Genomic DNA, 24,421 nt, shown 5'->3' with positions numbered 1-24,421 from the left:
CTACCCCACCCAAGCAGGATTACACATCCCCGGCTGCCTTCCCTGGGAAGCCTAGAGCCTGGGGCAGGGCTTGGGTCTTGACCCCCCTCGCCACCCCCTCCTCCCCCACCTCCAGGCCTGAGAGGCAGCTGCGGTGTACTGGGGGGGGGGGTAAGAGGAGGAAGGAATGGGCACGTGCACACAGTGGGCATCCTCGGGGAGTCATTACCCACCACCCCGGCCCCCCGCCCCGGCTTTGCCCTCAACACACTGTTAGAAAGGCACATTCTTGAGGCCACAGCCCTGCTCTCCTCCGGGTCTGATTGCCAGCAGGGTGCGCTCTGTGTAAGGGCCTCTCTTAGTGGGAGCCCTCAGAGTCCTAAGCCCCCCACGGTGCGCACACAGCAGCCATCACCCTGCGCCCACCGTAGCCAGGACAGGCGCGACTGCACTCCTGAGCTGACACCAAGCTGGAGGAAGCTGCCGCCAACCAAGCCCACGGGGGGCACTGGATGCAAGCCGTTCCCAGCCAACTCCAGCCATCTTACAGCACCTGCTCATGTCCCCGAGGGGGAAGTGGGAGAGGAAGTGAGACGTGCAGATCTCCTGCCAACGCACAGCTGTTCCTCACTCACTGCCAAGTTTTCAGGGACGAGAACTGATCTCCAGATTTAGAGAAAACCCCACACTCCTCCATCCCCACTCTTCTCTCTTCCACCATGTTGGCCTTCCTGTCCACCCTGTGACGTCCATGTGTCTTGCTGTGCCCTGCTGTAGGAGCGGGCGACTGAATCACGTGACTGCCTGCCGTTTGCAGCCGCTCCGCTCCTTGCCTTCATCCTCTGCCAGTCCCGAGTTCCGCCTTTATCCTATCTCTCCCTCATGAAGAGCTTCCTCCCTCTCATCTTCCACCCTGGGACCTCTTCCTTGCACTGCTCCCTACTCCCCTGCCCTGACTTCCTGTGCCCCTGCAAAGAGGCCTTCTTCAGTACAGCTGGAGCCCCACCTCCCTGACCCTGGGACCCAGGGGACAGAGGGGCATCTACCTTCCCTGTGCGGCTTACAGCCCTGGGGTCTCAACCCTGCTGAGTACCCTTTGTTTCTCCCTCCCAAAGTCCCCTCTGTTCTGAACACCATACCCCATGAAGGGAGTTCCCAGCATGCCTCAGCCCTCTGCGCTTCCTGGCCCTTGCACATGTAGAACCCCTGCCAGCGGTGCACCTCCTCCTCATCTGATCTCAGCTGCAAAGCTATTTCCTTCCCTCTGGAGTGCTCGTCTGGATCCTCCAAGGTCCCTGCCGCTACCCCCGGCGTGGCACACTAGCCAACATGTGGTGTTGCCCAATCCCTTAGACCTTAGCCCTGATTCCCCTGGGGGGAGGGACTCTGATCTCTCGAACCTGTGTTTGGAAACGTGGCACTCGTGACAGTTCATTTCGATTGTCAACATCACTGGAAGGCAAGGGCCTAGCAGATTAGTTAAGCACATCTCTGGGTACGTCTGACAGGTTGTCTCTAGAGATGGTGAGACCCTGAGAGTTCTGACCTAATGCATGGATTAACCCTTGGTAGATCCAGAGTTGGAACAGAATATTTGCAGGTGGTGGAACTATAGGAGGTGGGAGGTGGTTGGAGGAAGTAGGCGGCTGTCCTTGCCTGGCCCCTTCCTGTTACAGCCCTGCTCTGCTTCCCGTCCTCCGTGGGAGCTGCTGTGCTGTGGGCCGGCATGCCCACTGTGATGAATGAATCCTCTGAAACTGTGAGTCAAATAAATCTGACTTCCTCTATGCCTCTGTCATGTATTCTGTCAGTGTCTAGAAAGCTCACCAACAAGGCATGCCAACACTATAAAATAACTTTCCCTTCTATTTAGGAAATACTGCAGGACTGGCTTTATTTCCTCTATTGCATTAGAATAAGCCCTTACTGGACACAATGCCCTTTGGTAGCTCTCAAGACCATGCTGCTGTCCTGGGCCCCCAGTGGCCCCAGGACCTCCAGGGAGGGCAGTGGGGGGACAGGCTCCGGGTCTAACTCATGGGAGAGAACACGATCTGTACTGCCATCGCCACTCACAGGCTGCATGGTGGAATCTCTCCCAGCCCCACGGGCTGCAACCATGAAATGGGTTGTTGTAGAAGGAAGACGAGCGAACACAAGGAAGAGTCCTGTCTGCGGACACCCCCTCCACCACAGGAATGGTGGAGGAGGCCTTCAGCCTGGGAGCCATGGCTGAGCAGGTGACGGGGGGCGGGGGGCTGGGGTGCAGGGGAGTTGAGTGGGGAGCTTGGGTGGAGGCCCTCACACTGCACCCCTGCAACACCTCTAGCACAAGGACTCCACAGCTGCTTCGGTCCAGGGACCTGATCTTAACCCCAGGACAGTGCCTCTGCTCCTCGAGCCCCTCCCACTGGCCTGTTGTGAGGTCCGCTGTGAACAGAGGCCAGTTCTCTCACCATGCTGGTCCAGCAGAACTGTGCTCTGGATGCTCAGAGGCCGGTCGGGTCGGAATGAGAAGTAGTCATTGTCAGAGAGGACAAAACTCTCGTAGGGAATGATACATCTTCTGGAGACACAGCGGGGGGATGGGCAGCCTGGCTTGGGCAAGTGGCCAGTGGAGTTACAGGCCACGGGCCGTGCTCGATCCCTGTCGGGACAGAACACACATGATCCTAGAGGGAATCAAGGCCTCCCACGGCCCACAGAGCTACCGAGTGTCCCTCGAGTGCTGGGTTTTGTCTGGGCTCAGGGTTGGGTGGTGAGGACACGCAGATCCCACGATAACACAGGAGCAAGAGGAGAAGGCCTCAGACCACAGGAAAAGAACACAGACCAAGAGACTACAGGGACTGGCCCCGGGGCGCCAGGGAGCCTGTGAGGCTCACGTGGAGGTGGGGGAGTGGATGATGCAAGCCTGAGCCATGGGACCTAGGCTCAGGCCTCAGTATTAACTGGGATGGGGATTCCCTGCAGGGCCCCCGCCCTGGGACAGGTGGCTACAGGGGGGATGGGGAGGGGCAGTGGTGGAGAGGAGGCTCGGAACTCTAGGATTTGCCTTTGGGCTTCTGCTGGCTCAGGGCAAGGAGGGAGGCCACCAGCTGAGCAGAAGACGGCCGGAGGAGATGGACACGGCACAGGGAGCACTCAGGGAGGACACAGCGGGCACAGGCCTCCTGTAGAGGTGCTCCCTTCAGGGGATCTGGCATTGCTGGATTCTAGCCTTGTACTCTTTCCACCTAGGACTCATCTCTGACCTCCCAGAGGAAAGCCGGCCACCTGCCTGAATGGCCTGTTAGAGGTGGCCACCAGTCCAGAAGGGAGCCAGCTATGAGCCATGGGAGATGGAGACCCCACCTTGGCCCATGGGCCCTGTCTCGGTGTCCGTTCTGTACTGCCTCCTGCCCCCCCACCCCCCCAACCTTGTGGCTGTCTCCTGCAGCAGGCTGGACCCAAGACTCCCACATCACACACCAGTACCCAGGCCTAGTACTCTCCACCTAGTGTCTCTGGTATTGACTCTGATTCACCCCTCTCCACCCCCAGCCAACACGGGCCTGGGTCTCTGGTGCTAGCGTCACTCACGTGTTGAGCCGGCGGTACAGGGTGACGTTGATGAGCTTCCTGGCGTCCTCAGTGTCCGCCCAGCTGCAGGAGATGTGGCTGGTATAGTCGTTGTAGCAGCTCAGGGTCTCCAGAGGGACTGTGCCTGGTGGGGAGAGGCAGGGGGGTGTCACCCCAGCCCTGGCGTCCAGCTTCCGGTAGGAGGCCCAGGTGTCCAGAGGAGCCCCTGCACTGGGGCATGTCTTGGACATCCCTCTCCAGACAGGCAAGCAGGGACCACAGAGGATTCTCAGTATGTGTAAGGGAGTTGCCATGTCCCCCCCCCCCCCCCCGCCAAGGTCAGGACATGCTTTGGGCTCCGGTTTTGTCTTTGCCCTCCACATGCCACCTAGCAGGAAAGGCACAACGGGGGGTCAGCTGCAGCCTGCCAGCCCTGCCGTGTACCCTATACTGTGGTGTGAGTCTCAGCCTGGGTTTAGCAGAGAGGATGCGACACTCAGTCCTCGTGGAAGTTGCTGTGGATTGGGGAGGGAGAGAAACCTGGGGCACCGTCCTCCCAGGGACAGGGGCTGGAGGTGGGAAGCAGCGGTCAGCAGAGGGGCAGAGGGTACAGTGGGGAAGAGGTCAGAGGAGAGGCTGGAGCAGCCTAGAGGAATGTGGGGGACACTCTACAGAATGTGGTAACAATTTATGGAGACACCCTATGGCTGGGTGTGAACCCCACAGAGACCAGGAAAAGTTGGGCAGGGTTGTGGGAGCAGGGATGAGGGACCAGGGACAGAGCGGGGGAAGAAGGCGAGGCTGCCGATATCTGCGAGCCTATGGGGGGGTGCCCCCCTCAGATCCAGCAGTGAGAGGGGTAGAAAGGGGTTTATCTGTCAGACTCACCTTCTGTCACCAAGCTGGGACTCCAGCACACAGCCAGCAGGGCCATGTGGAGAAAACCCCAGACTGGCGCCATCTCCTGGTCACCCATGGACCTACAAGTGGGTGGCACAGGCTTGTCTGGGTTTCCCCTGGTGGGAAGCTAGGCCAGGTCCATGTCTCTGGCTCTGGAGATTCTTCTCTTGGAGTCTCCACCTCCTCTGTGCCTGTGGACAGTATGGGCTGTGTCAGCTCTGTGCTGACACAGAGGGCCAGCTTGGTCATGCACTGAGAGTCCAGGGAGGTGGCCTGATGCACATCCCCTTTCTCCGAGGGTGTGAACTGGAGGAGATGGGCTTGCTGTCTGGTCACTGAAACTGGGACCCTCTGCACACTAGTACAGTGCCCAGAGATGAGGACAGCTAAGGGGAGGCCCGGTGTGTGCCAGCCCTTACTGCGCTGGGAGCTCGATATGCCATCCCAGTGTGATCACTTTCTTCTCCCCCCTCCCTCCCCTGCCTCTCTCCTTCTCTCCCTGTGCGCCCTCTTCTGTGGCATGGAGATGGGTACTCTCCCACCTCTGCTGCATTTGCCATTTCTTCCCCAACACTCTCTGCCAATCAGTTCCCTATTCCCAAAGCCTGGGGATTTCCCCATTTTCCTTCAGACTACCAGGGAAGTACCCAGAGGCCAAAGAAGACCTAGCAAGCTGCCCTTTCTCCAGTAATGTTCAAAACATCACACAAAATGTGTGTGCTGTCTCTATCTTCCTCTCTATCTATGGTCTATCATCTATCTATCATCTACCTGGTCATCCATCTGTATCTATCCATTCACCCATTCATTCACCATCCATCTGCCCATCCACCCATTTATCCAACCATCCACTCACTCATTCATCCACCTACCCATCCATCTACATATTTGTCTATTATCTATAATCTATCCATCTATGCATCATCTATCCATCTACCCATCCATTGACCTATAATCCATCCACCCTTTTATCCATCCTCCCATTTATCCATTCACCCATTTATCCAATCGTGTATTCATTCATCTACCTATCCATCTACCCATCATCCATCTATACATCCATCCATGTGTCTGTTTTTCTATCTAGGGTCTATCATCTATCCATCTGTCCACCCATTCATATGTAATCAACCAATCTATCTATCTATCTATCTATCATCTATCTATCTGCATACTGGTTAGAAACAAACTCTATTTTATTCAAGAATGTCCTGCATGATGAGGAGGGAATCAGATTAATGTGCAGTGATAGACTATTCCATTTAAAATTCTGAGAAGAGAGAAATTTGGGGGAGAATGCAATTGTAATAATCAATGCATATCCTATGAAACTAGGAAAATTGGGGTTGGAAAAGATGGAGGAGAATGTTGGAAGGAGTGACATTAATCAAGATGTATTCTACTCAGAAAGTGGATGTTGAATGGTAACCCCTTTGTACAATGACTCAAAGATAATTTAAAAATTAGTAAAATGCTAGGAGAATTAAGTAATATTGAAAACCAGCCCAAATCTCCATCACATACCATTCTCCAAACATGTTCTTAAATAAAAATGTAAATGCTAAAAATGAAATCACATTATATTTAAGTTACAGAAGTAAATAGCTTTACCCTATTTACACTTAAAAGAAATCAGAGGCAAAGTCTGACAGATAAAAGTGCAATCAAACCAACATCTTCTGTTTTATGCAAATAATTGAATCACAAAGCAAAGGATAAAATGTGGAGGAAAAATGTCTGCTCCAATGTCTTAATCTGTCAAAGCCAATATCACAAAACACCATAAGCTGGTGGCAGTTTATAAAAACAAGAGAGTGAGTTTGACCTGGAACACTGCAGGGATGCATGGAAGTGTCAGCCAATGCTCCTTCTCAATTAGCATATGCTAATAAAAATCTTTTGAAAGATCAGCAATTACAGGGGCCTGGGGAGAGAGGGGTGGGTGAGAGAGCATGGAGGAGATTCAGGGAGACAAAAAGGACTCCATGGGAGGTGAAGGATGCTGTACACATGTCACCGTGACTCCTCCAACCCCAGAGCAAGCAACAACCGTAGAATGGGGAGCCTTTGGGAGGCACTGGGCTCTGCGGTGATGGCTCCTCAGTGTAGGTTCAGGGGTTTGTGGCCCACAGGACATGGGTGTTTGCGTGGGGGAGGGCTGTGTGCATGGCGGTAGTGGTGCAGGGTTGTATGCGAACTCAGTTTTGCTGTGAACCTAAATCTGCTCTAAGAATAGGGTCTATTAAACACACAAAATAAATGGAACTACAATAGAAAGAACTAAAAGAGGGAAGGGAGGAAGAAAGGATGAAAAAAGAAGGGGGGAAGGGAGGGAGGAAAAGGAGGGAGAAATAAAGAAGGAAAAAAGGGGAAGGAAGGGAAGAAAGAGGGAGGAAGGAAGGAAGGAAGGAAGGAAGGAAGGAAGGAAGGAAGAAACGAAGGAAGGAAGGAAAGAAGGGAAGAAGGAAAGGAAAGGAGAAAGGAGGGAAGGAGAAAGGAGGAAAGGAGGAAAGGAGGATGGATGGATGTGAGGGACAGGAGGGAGGCAGGGAAAGCAAGCAAGCAAGCAAGCAAGCTGGGTATGGTGCACACACTAGGTAAGTAGCCTACTACTGATCTACACACCCAGCCGAACCAGCACCTTAACAATAGTGAGTCTTCACACCAACTAACAAAGAATGTTTTCCATTTATTTAGCTCTTAAACGTCTTTCAGCAAGGATTTGAAATTTCAGTTCTACAAGGTGTTCAACTCCTTGGTTGAATTTACTCTCGGTTTATGCTTTTATACACTAGTTTACATGGAACTGCCGTTTCAATTTCTTTTTTTTTTGGGGTCCAGTCGTGGTGCCTGAACTCTGGGCCTGGGCGCTGTCCCTCAGCTCTTCAGCTCAAGGCTAGTGCTCTACTACTTGAGCCATAGCGCCACTTCTGGCTTTTTACTTTTGGCTTATGTGGTGCTGAGGAATCGAACCCAGGGCCTCATGCATGCAAGGCAAGCGCTCTACACCTGAGCCACCTTCCCAGCCCCCTCAATTTCCTTTTTGATCGTCCTTGCCAGAGAACAGAAATATAAATGACTTTTGGGTTCTGACATCGTGTTCTGAAATGGCTCTGAATTGGTTCATTAGCTTTATTTGAATTTGTTTTTCAGCACTGTTTAGTACCTTATTTGTTAAGAGATTTTGTGGATTCCTTGGGGTTTCCTATATATGGGGTCATGTCATCTCAGAATAAAGTTATTTTGACTTCTTGGGTTTTTAATTTAAAGCAAAACAAAACGAGATACTTGTGAGGCAGGGCCCTGTGGCTCATACCTATAACCATAGTTACTCAGGAGGCTGAGATCTGAGGACTGTGATTCAAAGCCAGACAGGGCAGAAAAGTCTATGAGACTCTTAGCTCCAATTAACTAGCCCCTAAAAAGCCAGAAGTGGAGGCATGACTCAAGCCTTGAGTGAAAAAGCCAAGTGAGAGGGCAAGGCCCTGACTTCAAGAACCCCAGGACTACTCTCCCTCATTCCACTTTTTTTTGGTTACATAAAAGCAAAGGAAGTGTTCAAATCTCTCCTGGAGAAAAATTGCTCTAAGGTATATTTCTGAGAAGACAAATTCCAAAATGATAGGAAAGCATACATTGCTAGAGTTAAAGCAAGTGGGACTTACAGTTAAATAGGAAAAAGAATGTTACTATGGAAAGAAACACCATGTAAACGCACAACAAAGTTGAACTAAAACTTGGGCAACTTTGTCATGGGGTTGGCTGTGTGGTCAGAGGAGGAGAACTGAAAACTTACTGAAGACTTTGTCCTTTTTGAAGAGCATGTATGCCTGCATGAAACCTAAACTCTGAGAAGAAATCTACCTTAGCTTCTCCCTCCTTCCCTCCATCCCTCCCTCCCTCTGTCCCTCCATCCCTCCATCCCTCTGTCCCTCCCTCCAAGTAAAAGTGAGCACGAGGAGCTTTTGTGCCCATCTCCAGTGGCTGGCCGTCCTTCCCCAGATCATCCTGTTCTCAGTGCAGCAGGAATGAAGGCTCCACACAGACTTAACATGGGCTTAACAGACTGCTCCCAAATTCTAACAAACCAAAGACGATAGTTAGGCTCTGTTTGCCGGGGAAAAAAGGAACATCACAGTAGATAGAAAACAATAGGGAAATAATCCAGTCTATATATGATTTGGGGAATGGCGGCTTTTCAAATCACTAAGACCTGGAAGGACTTATACTGGTCATGAATAATTTCAAGACAAGCAGATGATAATTTTTTTAAAGTTAGATTATTACACATAACCCGTAACTCTGAATTCAAAGATGAAATGAAGATTCCAAAGACAAAACTACCTGGGTGTGGTGGTGTATACCGTAATCCCAGCACATAAGAGGCAGAGGCCAAGGAGACTGTTTGGATTACAGAGTAAGATTCTGTCTGCAAACGTGTGTGTGTGTGTGTGTGTGTGTGTGTGTGTGCGCACGCGCACGCGTGTGCATGTGCACACATACATCCATCAAAACTCAACTAATAACAGTATCAAATCTATTTCTTTAATCTGAGGGGTTGCATAAGTCACTAAAGTCAGAAACCACAGAGCAAAAACCAGCTTAATAGGTTTCCTGTGATCCTCTATGGAGTCTGAATGGTTAGCAAACATCAGAAGATGAGCAACTTTAATGGCCAGCAGGTAGGGAAAGGGGTCAGGAGAGAGTGAGCAAATTTCCATGTAATGCACTGAGCAAGACACTGAATAATCAAAACTGCCCCAGCTCAGCCTGTCTGAGGGATGTGACATGAGTCCCATCTCTCTGCAGACACCTTCTATGTGGGGGTCCAGGATGGGGAAGACAGGAAAGCTCTGGGAACCAGTGCTGTGTCTGTTGGGGTCAACAGTGACATCTATACGTCAATATTGTTGTCAGTATTTTCTATGTCATAATAATAAGTGATACAATGCTGAGTCATACAAAAATCCCAATTCTATAGAAAGAAAGGAGCGGCTGGGGATTCTGCTTTCTATGCTACATGACTCTGGATTGTTCTCCTTTTATTCAACAACAACAGGTGTTAAACACTAAACACATTCAGCAACAAACTCATGCTCACCCACAGCACTGGCATCTGGCTGTATGGGCGCAGGGATAAAGGAGATACAGAGTGCCGGCTGCTGACGGTTGGCTCCCTTTTAAGCTATTAAGAAGCAGGAGAGATGACAGGAAAACTTCAAAACTATGCAAAAATCTAAGAGTCACTGGCAATGGAGCCTGGTGGGTGAGAGCCTATGCGCTCCTGGCAGCCCTGCCCTACCATGCCCGAGACTGGGGCTCATACAGGAGGGATGGGGCAGTTCCTCAACCCACCCGAGCCCAAACTCCAACCAGCAACGGGTGAGTCAGGGCAGAGTATGTTGGATAAATGACACATAGAGAATGAGAGAGAGAGAGAGAGAGAGAGAGAGAGAGACAGACAGACAGACAGACAGACAGACAGAGACAGAGACAGAGAGACAGAGACAGAGAGACAGAGAGACGGAGAGACAGAGACAGAGACAGACAGAGAAGAGAAAGAGAGAGGGGGGAGGAACGTACAGAGAATCAGAGATAGAGACAGAGAGAGGGAGAGGGGGAGAGGTCCTCCTTTGCCTCCCTGTCTGTGCACAATACCACCTCGTAGTTGTGCACATCCCCTGGTGCACAGGTGCACACATGCAAACACACACACATATATGCATACACACACATGCATTCCCTCCCTCCCTGGGAGGCCTGGTTCAGCAGAAGGAAACCTCAGGAAGGGAGGAGACACTCATTGCCACGAACACCTTAGTGGCCCAGGCAGCTGGCTGTCCCACAACCCCCAGATCCCCCAGGCCGTTTCCCTCCTGGACTCTCGCTGTCCCCACAGCCAGCCTTGCCTAGGAAGCGGGGCCTTACCTCCGTGCCATGGGTCAGGCTGGCCTCCACTGGGAGCCTCTAGGCAGCCAAGAGCGTCCCAGGCTTCCTTTTATTTATGCTGACGTTGTGGTGAGGAAACAGTGAAAGAGGAAGCCCAGACGCCCTTTTACCAGCATCATCAGCTTCTCAGAAATGGGGACATTATTGCTAATAAACCACAGGACATTCATTGCTTTGCCGGACTTTGCTACCTCCTCACAGCCCTCCTAGATTCCCCAGAGGGTAGCGAAGGGAGGCAGGAATAACTACACAGCATGTCTGAGCCCAGAGCCAGACACGCCAGGGGAGGATTTGATGTCCCGCTACTTCTTAGCACATGTCCTTGTGTCACTTGTGTGTGACTTCTCCAGGCCTGGGACCCTATCTCATGCTTTCCCAGAGAAGCCTGCAAATGTAGAAGGGCTACTGGGAAGACACACAGTGAGATGTTGGTGGGGAGGGAGGGGGGAGAGGGGAATGACCCTAGCCTACCCCTCCCCTGGCAACTGGAAGCCTAGCATGCCTCTTTCCCGGGTCGCTTGAATTCAGGGCCTCAATATTGTCCCTGAGCTTCTTTGCTCAAGACGGGTGTCCAACTACTTGAGCTACAGCTCCACTTCCAGCATTTTTGGTAGTTCATTGGAGATAAGAGTCTCATGGACTTTCCTGCCTGGGCTGGCTTTGAACCAGCATCATCAGATCTCAGCCTCCTGAGCGGCTAGGATTATAGGTGTCAGCCTTGTTCCTTCCTCTAGTACCCTGCCGCCTTCCTGAAGTGAGTCTTCAAAGTGAGTTTGTATCTGGCTCACATGTCCCGCCCTCCCCTGTACCCAGCATGAAGAAGGCCCTTTATGACAGAACACGGAGTGGGTGAATAAGTGAATAAATGAATGAGGCTCTGGGTACAGCAGGACTGGCCGGATGAAGAACAGGTGAGTGAGTCACTCCACCAAAAACAAAAACAACTCAAATAAGTAATCACATCTTAATGCAAAAATATCCACATGAATGAAAAACGATGCAGGATGCATGGATGCTCATTATTTTAGATAAATGCAGGATAGGTGACTGTGCCTGGCCTCAGCAGGCTGGGGACTGAGGCCTGGGAAACCAAAACAGAAGTCAGAAAAATCACAGGATGGCCGGTCGGAGCCCCTCAGTGAGCCGCAGCCAGCATGCGGACCGCTCCTGGGTTGAAGTGATAATAAATCAACTCATCCGTGTGTTCTCTCTTCCTTCAGAAATATTTACAGTCGTCAAATGGCACTGGCCAAGAATCCTGTAGAAATAGTGAAAAGCTTTTTATTCTCACACAGCATCTGTGGTCTGCGTCTGCTCCTTTTATCTGTCTACCCCAACTCTCCAACATTAAGAGAAATGGTATTTCCTCATAGGTTGAGCAATGGTTGCTCTGAGTAGCATCTCAGGTCCAATGAAGTTAATGTGTCACCAGACAGTCCTGAATCTGAACGCATGTTCACTGATGTGGTCATGTCTAGCACGCTCATGAATAGAATTAGGACACTCATACACAAAGATGGCCAGAAACCAGAAACACTTGATTCTGCTCACACCCTATTGACAAGTATAGTTGCTTGTTCAGTTTTGGAAGGAATTATCCATCAGGACCCAAGAAAGCCTCCTTTTGCTTTGCATTTGCCACTAGTCTGTCTGTCCCCAACCCCTGCCATCTCAGGAAACAAAACCTCCTAACAAATGTGCCCTTTCCAAAAAAATGTATTTCCCACTCGATTACGAACCCTGACTCCAGTTTAAATGGAACACAGGCAGGCAACAGAAGGGTCTTGGAAAACTTGACAAAGCACAGGTGTCTACACTATGTTGGAGCTACCCAACAAAGCTGTAGATCCAAAAGAAGATCCAAGATGGTGGACAAGAGACAAGGCAATGCCAGAACTCTGTTCAATCAGAAACACAAGGCCTTATCCCAAGAATCCAGATTGGGAGCAGATGCCAGGGAAGGGCAAGCAGTCAGAGCCAAGCATCAATCAAGAAACATCAAACTTGCTGGGTACCAGTGGCTCACACTGGTAATCCTAGCTACTCAGGAGGCTGAGATCTAAGGATTGTGGTTTGAAGCCAGCCTGGGCAGGAAAGTCCGTGAGCCTCTCATCTCCAAAAAACTACTCAAAAAAAGCTGGAAGTTATGTGTGGCTCTAGTGGTAGAACACTTGCCTTGAACAAAAAGAAGCTCAGGGACAGCAACCAGACCCAGAGTTCAAGCCCCAAGGACTGGCAAAACAACAACAACAACAACAACAAAAACAAAATAAAACAAAACAAATAATCAAATGTATAACTCAGAAAGAGGAGAAAAATATATAGCAAAATATACAACAAGTCCACAAAACCAGGTTCCATGCCAGCCTGCCGGGCCTCAGCGCTCCAGGCCGCAGCGTGCAGCTCCGTGCGGATTGTGGCTTAGTGTGAAGAGCCCCACTAGGAACGGAAGCACATTCAGGGCAGACCTCCACTCTGGGAGGCCTGACACGCGAGGCAGATCTCCCCGGAGGCTCTCCACACAGGCAGCCCCCATGGCGTGAAAGCAGCTGCGGTGCAACAGAGAAATGACTTCTCAGGCAAAACCCAGGATGGAGACCACATGAACCTCAAACTCTGTGAGTCACACGCTCCCCATCCTCAGGTTGGCCGGTGAGGGGGGCTGGGGAGGAACTTATCCCCTGGCTCAGAAGTAGGTGTGCGATGTAAGAAGGTAGGGGAGGAAGCATAAACAAGAGACAGAACCCCAAGCTCAGGACCCAGAGACCACATTGGTCTCGGCCTGCACTGGGAAGGTGAGAGTTCCACCGTCAGACTGTGTCAGGAGTTCGCACGATGGGGAGTTCAGGACCAAGGAAAAAGTGTGGTGACAGGCACTCAGAGACAGCCTCAGTCTCAGGCCAGATCAGCCAAGAGCGGATTCAGCCTCTGGCTGATAGGTTCAGAGATTGGGCGTGGGCAAAGAACAAAGCCTGGGGCTCTGGGCCAGAAGGCCCTAATTTCAGAGTTCTGCCCCCTACCCCCCAACTCAGCCACCAGTGCAGAGTAAAGGCCGGCACAGTACCAGCCTCTAGGAGGGGTGGGGGGCCCTAACCTGGGAACAGTCTCTGTGGGTGCCCTAGTGTTGTCAGTGGGCACAAGGAGGGGGGGTCCTGACCCCCCTTGGCAGGTCCCTTAATACCTGAACAGTCAAGGCGGGTCTCTAACGCTGCCCAATACGCTGCGGGGTGGGGGAAGAGGGCTGTGTACAGCCAACCCATCTGTATATTCACGAGAGGGACAGAGCGACAGAGGGACACCACCAGTCACGGGGTGTGGAGAGGGGAGGATGTGCCCACCCAAGCCGGACCTTACATCCCTGGACAGAATGCCACCAGCCTCCAATGGCAGGATGGGGGGATGCATCCAGACTGCGTGTGCACCCCCGGTGTGAGAAGCTGCCACCCACAGCATTGAGGGTTACACCCAGACCACACAGCCTCAAAAGCCAGTCGGGGCATCCAGGCATGGGACGCCCCCACCCATACTGCCCAGGGTCTGTGCCTAGCTGACCCCCAAAGCCCATCCGTTCTTCACCTGTGGGATGCCCTCACCCACAGCACTGGGGGCTCTACACCCAGCTGGCCCCAGAAGCCTGCTTAAACAAACAAGCACAAGAAGCCAGTAACAGTCCACAGTGCCGGGTTCAAGTCCCTGCATACCACACCCTTGGGTGTTGCAGCCAGAGACAGAACTCAGTTGGACCCAAAAGCCTGCCCATGCCACTCCAGGGGATACCAACTACACAGCACCCAGAGAAGACTAGAAAACCACAGCTCATGACCACCGAACCTAATATCTAATCTTAACAACCTCTACGAAGCCAGAACCCAAAGGGGTAAATTACAGCAAAAGATCACAAAATTTACAAGCTGTCAAGACAAAGTACCATTTCCCCAAATCAACAAAGCAGGGAAGGACTCTAGTGAGAGCAAAGAAGAGGCGCAGGAGAACAAAAGAACCATTAAAGCAAGGGTGAGAGAAACAGACAATGAAGTGAAAGGGCAGACCCAAAACAAAACAGAATTCAAAGAGGAACTGACCAAGAAAATGCAAGTCATAGATAAGAAGACAGAAACATTACACACCTCCATGAAGGAAATGAAAGATGAAATTAATACTGAGAACTGACATTAACAGAGCTAGGAGACATGAAAGACTCTATGTCCCTACTGCAAGGCACAGTTGAAAGCAGAGGCAATTGAACAAATGAAGTAGAAAACAGGGTATCAGGAGCTGCGAATAAAGCAGAAAAATTAGTACAAAGAAACCAAAGGCATGGAAGAAGCACTCAGAACATACCAAGGGACAGTAAAAGAACTGGCAGATTCAAGCTCACAGGGACACATGGCACATGTTCTCTCTGATATGTGGATATTAGATCTAAAGTGGACTGGGATTAAACTGCATAGGATTCTAGATACTTCCACATAGTGAGACCAAAAAAGGACACTCTTAGGAGGGAAACACAAAGATGAAATGCCTTCATTTTTATATAAAACAATACACATAACTCCAAGATATGCAAACAGACTTAAAAAAAGTTTTTGATCATTCTGTTTTCTTTACATTATATACAGTGTATTCACGTGTATATTTTTGGGAGGGTGGGGGAGAGGGAACAAAACTTGAGGGGCCAGGCGCTGGTGGCTCACGCCTGTAATCCTAGCTACTCAGGAGGCTGAGATCTGAGGATCGCGGTTCAAAGCCAGCCCGGGCAGGAGAGACTGTGAGACTCCTATCTCCAATAAACCACCAGAAAACCGGAAGTGGCACTGTAGCTCAAGTGGTAGAGCGCTCGCCTTGAGCTGAAGAGCTGAGGGACAGTGCCCAGGCCCAGAGTTCAAGTCCCACGACCGACCAAAAAAAAAAAAAAAAAAACTTGAGGGAAAAGGGGTGAAAAAGTGCAGCAGTAGAGCTCATTGGACTCTGGTGAAAGTGAACTCTATAACTTGTGGGTAGAGACAGGAGGGAGGGATGGGAGGGGAGGAGGAAACAGAAGACACTATACGAAAGGAAATGTACCCATTACCTGACTTATTAACTGTAAAGCAGATCTCTGTACATCATCTTTATAATAGCAATAAAAAATAAAAACAAAAAAGAAAGAAAGAAAATGAACTACATAACTTATTGGGGAGGATGGGAGGGAGAAAACTGGGAGAGAGTATGGGTAAGGGTGACATTGTCTTATGTAACTGTAATCCCTCTGTACTCACCTTTATATAGCAATAATAAAAAATACAACGATCCAATGACTCACAGACGAGGGTCTTGGCAATGATACATTTCATAGCAAAGGGCTGTGACCATGCACCTGTGGCTTCTATAAATGACACGATGTCTGTGACTATGTCTAGACATGTAGGAACACCGGTGTATGTGTTTGAGGACTCCGGCATACAGTAGATCGCTGGCTATCAAGGTCACAGATTTCAAAGGTCTGGCACAACAGTGGCTGTGGAGGGCAGAGGGCGTGGTGCCCGTGGCGTCTCTGGTGGAGGCCACATCTGCTGGCTGGTGACAACCTGTGGCACGTGCTCACTGCAGCAACTCATCTCATTCCACTTCTCAGGGATTACTTTGGGGGTATGGATTTTGAACTCAGGGCTGCCTTCTTCTCAGCAGGTGATCCCCGAGCAAATCCTTTCTTGGTGTTACTATGATTTGAACCCAGGGCCTCCCACTCACCAGGCAGGCTCGTCACCACTCGAGCCTCACCCCAGCCCATCACTTGTCAGGACTTGATAACACGGGCCCCAGGTGTCACTCACAGCCTGTGCTTTCTCTTGGTGTCTGTGCAGCTCTGTTGGGACCCAGTGAGTGTGCTCTCTCCTGCAGGTGTAGGCTTGTGGCAGAAATGGCCTGTAGTAACAGTTCTCCTGGAAGGGCCACCAACTCATGTATGGTACCTAGGACCAGGAGGGAGTGGCGCAGTGTCTGATGCAGCTCTGGCATCCTTGTTGGGTTGGAGCTTTCCCTTCGCTGTCCCTGAGGCAGCTCAGGCACTTGTTGGGGTGGGGGTGGGGGGCGTGGAGAGCTGCTGCAGGATGCATTAGACCATCTCTGCAGTAACTTAGATGTTTCTTCACCAGTCCCCACACTTCTGCCCGCTGTGGTCAAGGGCACAGCCTGCCCTTGTGATGTAGAGCCACGACCTCCACAAACCTGTTTCCAAACCTGCTGTCAAGGTCATTTCAAGAGGCAGTGTCCTGGTGGAGCCGTCCCAGTGAGCATTTTGGTCCAAAGTGTGCCTGCAGCTTTCAAGGAACTGCCAACGGTGCAGACTGAATGACAGGGTCAACAAAAACATAGATTCAGCTAGACACAGTGACATATGCTTGTCATGCCAGATACTTGGGAGGTAGAGATCAGGAGGATCAAGGTTCAAGGCCAGCCTGGGCAAAAATATTATCAAGAATCTTCATCTCAACCAATAAACTGCACATAGTGGCACACACCTGTGATCCCAGCTCTGTGTAAGGTAGGAAGATCTTGGTTTGAGGTAAAAGTACAAGACTTTACCCCAAAACTGAAGGCTAGAGTGTACACTCAAATGGTAAAGGGCCTGCCTTGAAAATGCAAGACCTTGAGTTCAAACCCCTATACTGCTATGAAGAGAAAAAAGAAAAAAGAAAATCATAGAATCTGTCTCCCCGATACTATCTACATAAACAAACACACAAACGGAAAACACAGAAAATTAGATAGAAATGGACTGCAGCAACCAAGTGGAGACACGGGAGAGCTCTACTCTCCATTTCATAGCGTCTCCTCAGCCAGGCAACTGAGAGAAGTGGGCCAGGGAAGCCCTCATGGGCAGGAGAGGGGCAGGGAGGCCCCTCTGCAAGAGCCTCTGAGACACCCAACCACATATATGGAACAAAAAATTAACCTGCTAGCTGGGCACCAGTGGCTCACACCTGTAATCCTAGCCACTGATGAGGCTGAGATCTACGTGCTGTTTGAACCTAGCCCAGGAAGACAAATCTGAGAGACTCTTACTTCCAATTAATCAGATGAAATCCAGAAGCGGTGCTGTGGTTCAAGTGGGAGAGCACCAGACCTGAATAAAAAAGCTAAGGGACAACACCTAGGCCCTGAGTTGAAGTCCCAGAATTGACATGCATGCACATGTGTGTACGTGCACACACACACACACATTAACACAAATATGCCTGCCTTGCCTTTTGCACAGGGACTTTGTTCCAAGAACAATGGAGAACTGTTGTTATTGTTGTTGTTGTCGGTCCTAGGGCTTGAACTCGGCCTGCACACTGCCGCTGAGCTTCTTTTGCTCAAGGTGAGTGCTCTACCACCTGAGCCACAGCACTACTTCTGGCTTTTTTTGTGTCGTTTATTGGAGGTAAGAGTCTCACAGAGTTTTCCTGGCCGGGCTGGCTTTGAACCACAATCCTCAGATCTCAGACTCCTGAGTAGCTAGGATTACAGGCGTGAGCCACTAGCACTTGGCTAAGAACTGGTATTTTTATGGATGTGACTGCAGGGGTGCCCCACATGTCCCTTCCACTACAAAAATACCGATGCGCAGACAACCATCACCTTCAAACGCACTGCTTCACTCTCCGTCAGTGCCCCATCCCAAATTAAATTAAAAATAGAATGCTGAGGATACTGGGAAAACAGGAAATTCTGTCAGATTTACTGTGAGAATGAATGCTGACTAGCACCTCCCACCTGGGTTGCCAGCCAGGGCATCCAAATACGAGAAGTTACGCTTCCAAACCTAGCTGAGGACCCAAATGCATCCCAGGGGAGCAAACAGCCTGCCTTGTAGCAGAAACAGTGCACATCTGTCAGGAGAAAAATACTGCAATGTCGGTTCCCAGGGTCTCACACAGAAGCCGCCAGTAACCATACCTCCCCAAAAGCACATTTCCCTGAAAGAAAAATTTCTCCAGCCAGGTTCTACTGACTGAGTTGGAGTTATGAGAAAAGGAGAGAGGACAGGGTCCCAGGAGTAGGGTCAAGGCACTGGACTCTGGAGGAGAGTGTAAGATCCTGACTTGGGTGGCATTCATTCCTCATTGGGCCAGCACTGAGCACCTGCCATGGCCAGTATATATAGACTATGAAGATGATGCAGGACTTAAGATTTAGAGTAGGTGATACATAAACCTCTTTCCTGTACACCACAAGGATCCCGGCACGGTGAAGGCAGAGACCCATCCCCACGGAGGTCGGAGGACAATCCAGAGCCCATGTCCCCTGAACTGGGCCTTAGAGGTATGGAAAATGTTCTTGGGGACAGTGAGGGATGGTAGCTTTTGCCCCAGGACTCAACATGCCTGCTCCATTCACTGACCTCAGTGAGTAGAATGAAAAGTCAGACAGCCAAGGGGGGCCTGGACCAGACCTGGCTCCAAACTTCCACGTCCAGCTCACACACAGCAAGTGGCACTTCGGGCCACAGCCAATGAGTGGCCGAGTTGAGGTTGCCATTACTTCTTGTAACTCAGGAAGGGATTTCAGGACAGAGTGTCAGGTCCTGAGCTTTCTGTCCCCATTGTTGGCCCTCTGACCAGCAGCTCTGGAACTTGGGGAAGAACCATGATGGAGGGAGGCTCACCATGGCCTCTCATCCATGAGACACTCCACGTGACCCGACCCCTGCCCTCCTTCTCATTTACTGTCTTACACACTCCACTGTAACTGTTCACACTTCTCTTACCCTTGTTAGCCTGACAAGCTAATTCATGAGCTGGGACCACACCATTTACTTCGCATCCCCAGTGCTAAGGAGTTATAGGAACTCAAGTAATGTCTACATGTGGTCAAACTGGACCGAGTGGACAGGATGGGATTGGGCTGGAATGGTAAACACAACCAGGCAGGATTTCGGTAGCACATGTGGGGCCTCTCTACACAGAAATTCTAACCACAGGGCTTCCAAAGGCCCTTTTTTTCAGCGAGTCCTGGGTCCTGTGGTGGATCTTACCTAGGACTTTATGTGCCATTATCCTTTTCATCTTCTTCTATTTCATGGTAGACAGCAGACTTCCTTTTTCCTTTCTTGAGCAACAGCAGCTACCAAAACCTCTATGTGTTATCTCCCCAGCCAGACAACCTCTAGCCAGTGTGTCCTTCCACAAAAAAATGTGTATCCCGTACACCTGTCCCTCCTGGTAGTAACTGAGCCCAGAACTGCATTTGTGTCTATTCTGCTGGAAAAGCTCAGACATCTGTCACTCTGCACCTGCCGCTTCTGCAAATCCCCACCCAAGCCTTCACTGGGCCTCTAGGAGCTTTCTATCTGATAGTCCCTCATGTCACCAAGCTCTTGCTTGGGGTCTCCCTGCTGCACAACTCCAGGGACCATTTCACACTTTGTCCCACCTTGGGATCAGGGACGCTCAGAGGCCATCTCTCTCTTATGCAAACAAACCACGGCCTCACAGATGCCATTCTCCAGGATGCTTTGTGCATGAGCCCACCCTTTCCCTTCCATCTCAAAGCAACTTCCATGTCAGCTCTGAAACCTGCCCTTCCCTAAGGCCTCCACAATGCAACTTCTCATTCTCTCTCTTGTGTTTTCCAGGTTCCCTCAGCCACCTTCAAATTCAAACCTTCCTTTGTCCTAGACTTCTCCTCATTCCTTCCCTCCAGCAGCCATTCTGAAAGCCCAATGGGTGCCAAGCCCTTTGCTCTAGACCCTTAGCATGTATCAGGTGTCCAAACACAGCATTAAACTCTTGCCTTTGAAATGCCTACAGCCTGTAAAAGACACGGGTATCTTACATTGGTAAAGAAATCAAATGTGCAGCATTCTACAAGCTGATCAACAGGGCAAAGAAACAGAGGCACAGAAGACTGGCAGGTGTGTAACAGATGGCCTGCCAGGCAGGGAGACGCTTGACCTTCTAAGAGTCCTGCCACCATTTCTCACCTCCACTATTCTCCACCCAGGGGTTGCAGAGCCCAGAGAAGGTGGTGGAAGGTTTGGGTTAGAGTCTGAGGTCTGCTGATTTTCTGCACAGCCCCATCCACCTTTATATGAGCCTCATGTCAACAACCACCAAACCCCAAGGAAGCAAGAAGAGTGCAGACACAGGGAGCCATGATCAGGCTTCAGAGTATAAAATGTTCTCAACTTCCCACTGCAGGAGAACGCAGGCTGACAATGGGGAGCTGTGGAGCAGGCCCCAGCCCTGCTGCTCTGGGAGGCTAAGCCGGTGGAGGAGAAATGAATCTAAGGCATTAAGTTCAAGGAAGATGTGTTGTCGGTGGCTGTTCTGGGCAGGCAGATAACCTAGTAGCTGTTTGGGGGAGACAGTCATGAAATCCTTGTCCAAGCTGCTCTGTTCCCTTCCTGAAGAGGCCTCAGGGCAGGAGCCTTGGTCAGAGACTTCTGGCAATTACCAATGGCAGGCATTGGGGGTGTCCCTACCCCAGGTTGGTTTCAGTGAGTGGGAAAGCAGGGTAATTCTGTGACAGACTGACCACAGGGAACCCGAGTACATGGGTGGAAGTGAGGCAGGGTGCTGGTAGTTCACACCTGTAATCCTAACTACAGAGCAGCCTGAGATCTAGAGGACTGTGGGGCAAAGCCATCCTAGGCAAAAAAGTCTATGATACTCTTACCTCCAATTAACCAGCAAAAAGTTGAAGGTGGAGGTGTGGCTCAAGTGGTAGACTGCCAGCTTTGAGTGGAAAAAGCTAAGGACAGAAGTGAGCTGGTGAACAGCAGGGCAAGGAAGGCCTCCATCTTGAGTTTTAGGGACAGGGAACTTGGAATGGGAAGGGACAAAAACATTCAGGTGTGAGCTATGAACTAATGGCACATAGTTGCAATCCTAGCTACTCAGGAGGCTGAGATCCAAAGGATCACAGTTCAAAGCCAGGCTGGGCAGAAAAGCCCAGGAGCCTTTGTTCTTAAAATAACTGGCCAAAGGCTAGACTGGAGGTGTGGTTCATGTGGTAGAGCACCAGCAGATCAAACAAGCATAAGGTCCTGAATTCAAACCCTAGTACCAGATAAATAAATAAATTCAGGTATAAACAGTCCCTAAACTAGTCTGGTCCTAGGCCTCATGACCAGATTCTGCCCCATACCAAGCTAGTCCCTGGACCAGAGGGAGAGAATGGAAGGTCCAAGAAGACGCTAGAAACAGCCCTGACCCTGAAGATCCATCCTGACTTAGATCCAAAAGTGAGGATGGATCTGAACCGCCCTCTAGGATGTGGGGAACAGCTCAGTCATGGGTTGAGGACCGCAGGCAGCAACCAGATGGCTCATTACTAGGATCACTGTTCTGTGGGGTTAATGGTTATGCTCCAGGCAAGAACTTGGGACCTTAGGGAGGATCCTGGGGAGGGTCCTGGACTGACAGATCCATGGAGATGCCTCTGACCATGGATATGTGAGATACCTATGTTGATGGAAGAATGAGGTGGGTATGCAGTCATCCCAGAGGGGGTGGCTGACCTGAGCCTGCACAGTGTGAGGGGCTTGCAGCATTCTCTGGTCAGGGCAGGGGATCTGGGAGAAGAGCTGGAGCTACCGACCCTGTCCTGGGAGATCCCACCCCAGCCACCATGTACAGGGGCCTGTCCAGCGCATACACACAGACACACAGACACACAGACACACACACACACACACACACACACACACACACACACACACACAGTGCTCACACTCTACTTATCTCTAGGCTGTGGTTTTGACCAGAATTGTACTCTCCTGTCTCTGTTGCATAATTTGATTCCTTTGAATTGATAGCTACCCAGCAGGAAGTGACCAGTGTGTGTCCTGGGATGATTACTGGGGTGGGGCCTGATGGGCAGGGAGCCACTCACACTGGATGAATGCAGGTACAGTTGATATTTGGGGAAGACGGTGAGGAGGCTGAGTGGGGTCAGGTCGTGAGATCCACAGGCCTTGAGTTCAAAGGCCTATGGACGGCCTTCCATGTGGATGGTCCCCACAGTCTCTGAACTTTTCTGTACCCTGCCCTTTTCAAGGGGTCCCTCCTGTGTGGCCTCTAGGGTTTGTGTCCCTACAGCTACAGCAGCATGTTTCCCAGGGAATTCTGCATTCCTTTTTTTTGCCAGTCGTGGGGCCTGAACTCTGGGCCTGGGTGCTGTCCCTCAGCTCCTCAGCTCAAGGCTAGAGCTCTACACTTGAGCCACAGTGCCACTTCCAGCCTTTTCTGCTTATGTGGTGCTGAGGAATGGAACCCAGGGCCTCATGCATGCAAGGCAAGCGCTCTACCACTGAGCCACCTTCCCAGCCTGAATTCTGCATTCTTACGAGTTCTGGTTCCCTACAGATGATGAGAACCAATTTATATTCATGTGTCTGCCAGGCCCAGTCTAGGGCATAGAAAAATCTGGGATTTGACCAGAGAGAATGTTTCATAAACAATTAACTAATAAAATTAGTTAATTGTTAGATTATGAGCCCATAATTCTAGCTGCTTGGGAGACTAAGAACTGAGGATCATGGTTCAAAGTTGGAAGAAGAGGTGTGGTCTAGTCATGTGGTCTAGTGCTAGCCTTGAGTGAAAAAAATCTAAGAGACAACACACAGGTCCTGGGTTCAAGCCACAGTACTGGGACACACACACACATAGATAAGAACTGTTGGTTATAAAGTCTTTAGCTAAATAAATATAAGGAGGGGGAGAGAGAGGGATGGAGGACACAAAGAGGAAGACCTTGGGTTGTAAAGAGAAAGAGAAAAGAGAGAGAGAGGAAAGTGTCTGCTGGGAGCAGCTAGGCTAAGGGAGACAAAGGAAAGATGTTGGAATTACAGAAACTCAAGCTGAGAGAAGGGCCCTCTGAAGGGGAACCCCAAATCTCTGAAGAGGGCCACTGGTCAGCTGGGGCTGGCATCTGGTTGGGGAAGTGGGGTCACCCAGTGGGGCAGTTCTGCTATCATGGGAACGGCTGCAAAATGTTTTCATCAGCGGCCAGGGAAGAGGCGAAGAGGCCAGGGTGCCAGGCTGAAGTGGCACAGTCCCACTTTCCAGCCTGCCTGCCTTCCCCGCAGGGAGCCAGCAGACAGAGGTCGGGGGGCTGGAGGGTCAGGGGGGCAGGACGAGCAAGCACAGCATGAAAGGATGGGTGTGGAGCCCAGATAAGCACTTAATAAGGGTCCCGGGCAGGAAGCTAGGAAATGGAGGCTGGGAGGGGGTGGGGAGGGTGGGTTCCTGTGGAATTCCCTGGGTTTCTCGGTGGCGAGCACTCTGCGTGATATCCTGCCAGGATTTACAAGACGGGATCAGGGAAGGGCGGGCGGGGCGCGGGGACACGCGGGGCCCACCGCACACCAGGCCACAACCGCTGAGGAAATGCGAACTTGTCACACAGGGATTGGTGAGGCCAGAAAGGCAACTGGACACTAAGTGTTTACCAGGTGGGCAGGTCCGGCTTCACGCCTGGAGAGGATCCGCTGCCTGGTCAGAGCCCGCTCCACTCGGCCCACTGAGCTCCCGCTGCTTCGAGTTTCTCCACCTCAATCCCCAACCTCTACATGCACGCATGCGCAGAGGCTCGCCTCGCCCACACGCATGCGTACAGGCGCACCTCACGCACAGACGCGTAGGCGCCCCGTAAGCACACACGCATGCGCACAGATGCATTTCCGCCACCAGCACAAGCACCCCCGCCCCTAGCATGTGCACATACGCATGTGCACTGATATACCTTCGCCCACTCAACACATACGCATGCGCCCAGGGACTCACGCCACACCCTTGCACAGGCGCCTACACATTCTCACGCACGCGCACGCCATCAACATGGCCCTGCAGAGACTGTGGCTCAGTCCCGGGGATTCTAGGAGGCTGAGCTCCCAGTTTTCAGGGCTGCACAACGGTACACGTTGCCAGCTCTCTGGTGTCCCTGGAAGACCCCACTTTCCAAGCAGGAGTGGTGCAGGTACCCGACCGACTCACCCAGCATCCCAGCGGGTGCTACGTGGGCCCAGTGTTCGTTGTTCAAATGGCCAGCTTCTTCCTGGGCAGCT

The 24,421-nt window shown here is 51.1% G+C and overlaps 1 protein-coding gene across 3 annotated transcripts in view; it reads right to left on the bottom strand.

Annotated features, from left to right (window-relative positions):
- The window catches only part of LOC138823821 (cytokine receptor common subunit beta-like), a 38,509-nt gene extending 14,657 nt beyond the window's left edge, over positions 1-23,852 (bottom strand). Inside the window, exons 1-4 of one of the 3 annotated variants that reach the window (XM_070017382.1) lie at positions 23,807-23,852; positions 4,429-4,631; positions 3,562-3,685; positions 2,436-2,626 (exon numbers count right to left, since the gene is read on the bottom strand). In XM_070017382.1, the coding sequence (XP_069873483.1) occupies positions 2,436-2,626; positions 3,562-3,685; positions 4,429-4,516 (403 nt within the window). In that variant the 5' untranslated portion in view covers positions 4,517-4,631; positions 23,807-23,852. Of the gene's footprint in view, positions 1-2,435; positions 2,627-3,561; positions 3,686-4,428; positions 4,632-10,368; positions 10,435-16,596; positions 16,634-23,806 lie in introns of those variants that run through there. The other 2 variants (XM_070017383.1, XM_070017381.1) reach the window with 2 other exon arrangements.
- Positions 23,853-24,421: the final 569 nt, after the last annotated feature.

This window comes from Dipodomys merriami, unplaced genomic scaffold (assembly GCF_024711535.1).
Source record: "Dipodomys merriami isolate MVZ:Mamm:240054 unplaced genomic scaffold, mDipMer1.0.p SCAF_1231, whole genome shotgun sequence".
NCBI classification, from domain to species: domain Eukaryota; kingdom Metazoa; phylum Chordata; class Mammalia; order Rodentia; family Heteromyidae; genus Dipodomys; species Dipodomys merriami.
This window is presented reverse-complemented; position numbering and strand designations above follow the sequence as displayed.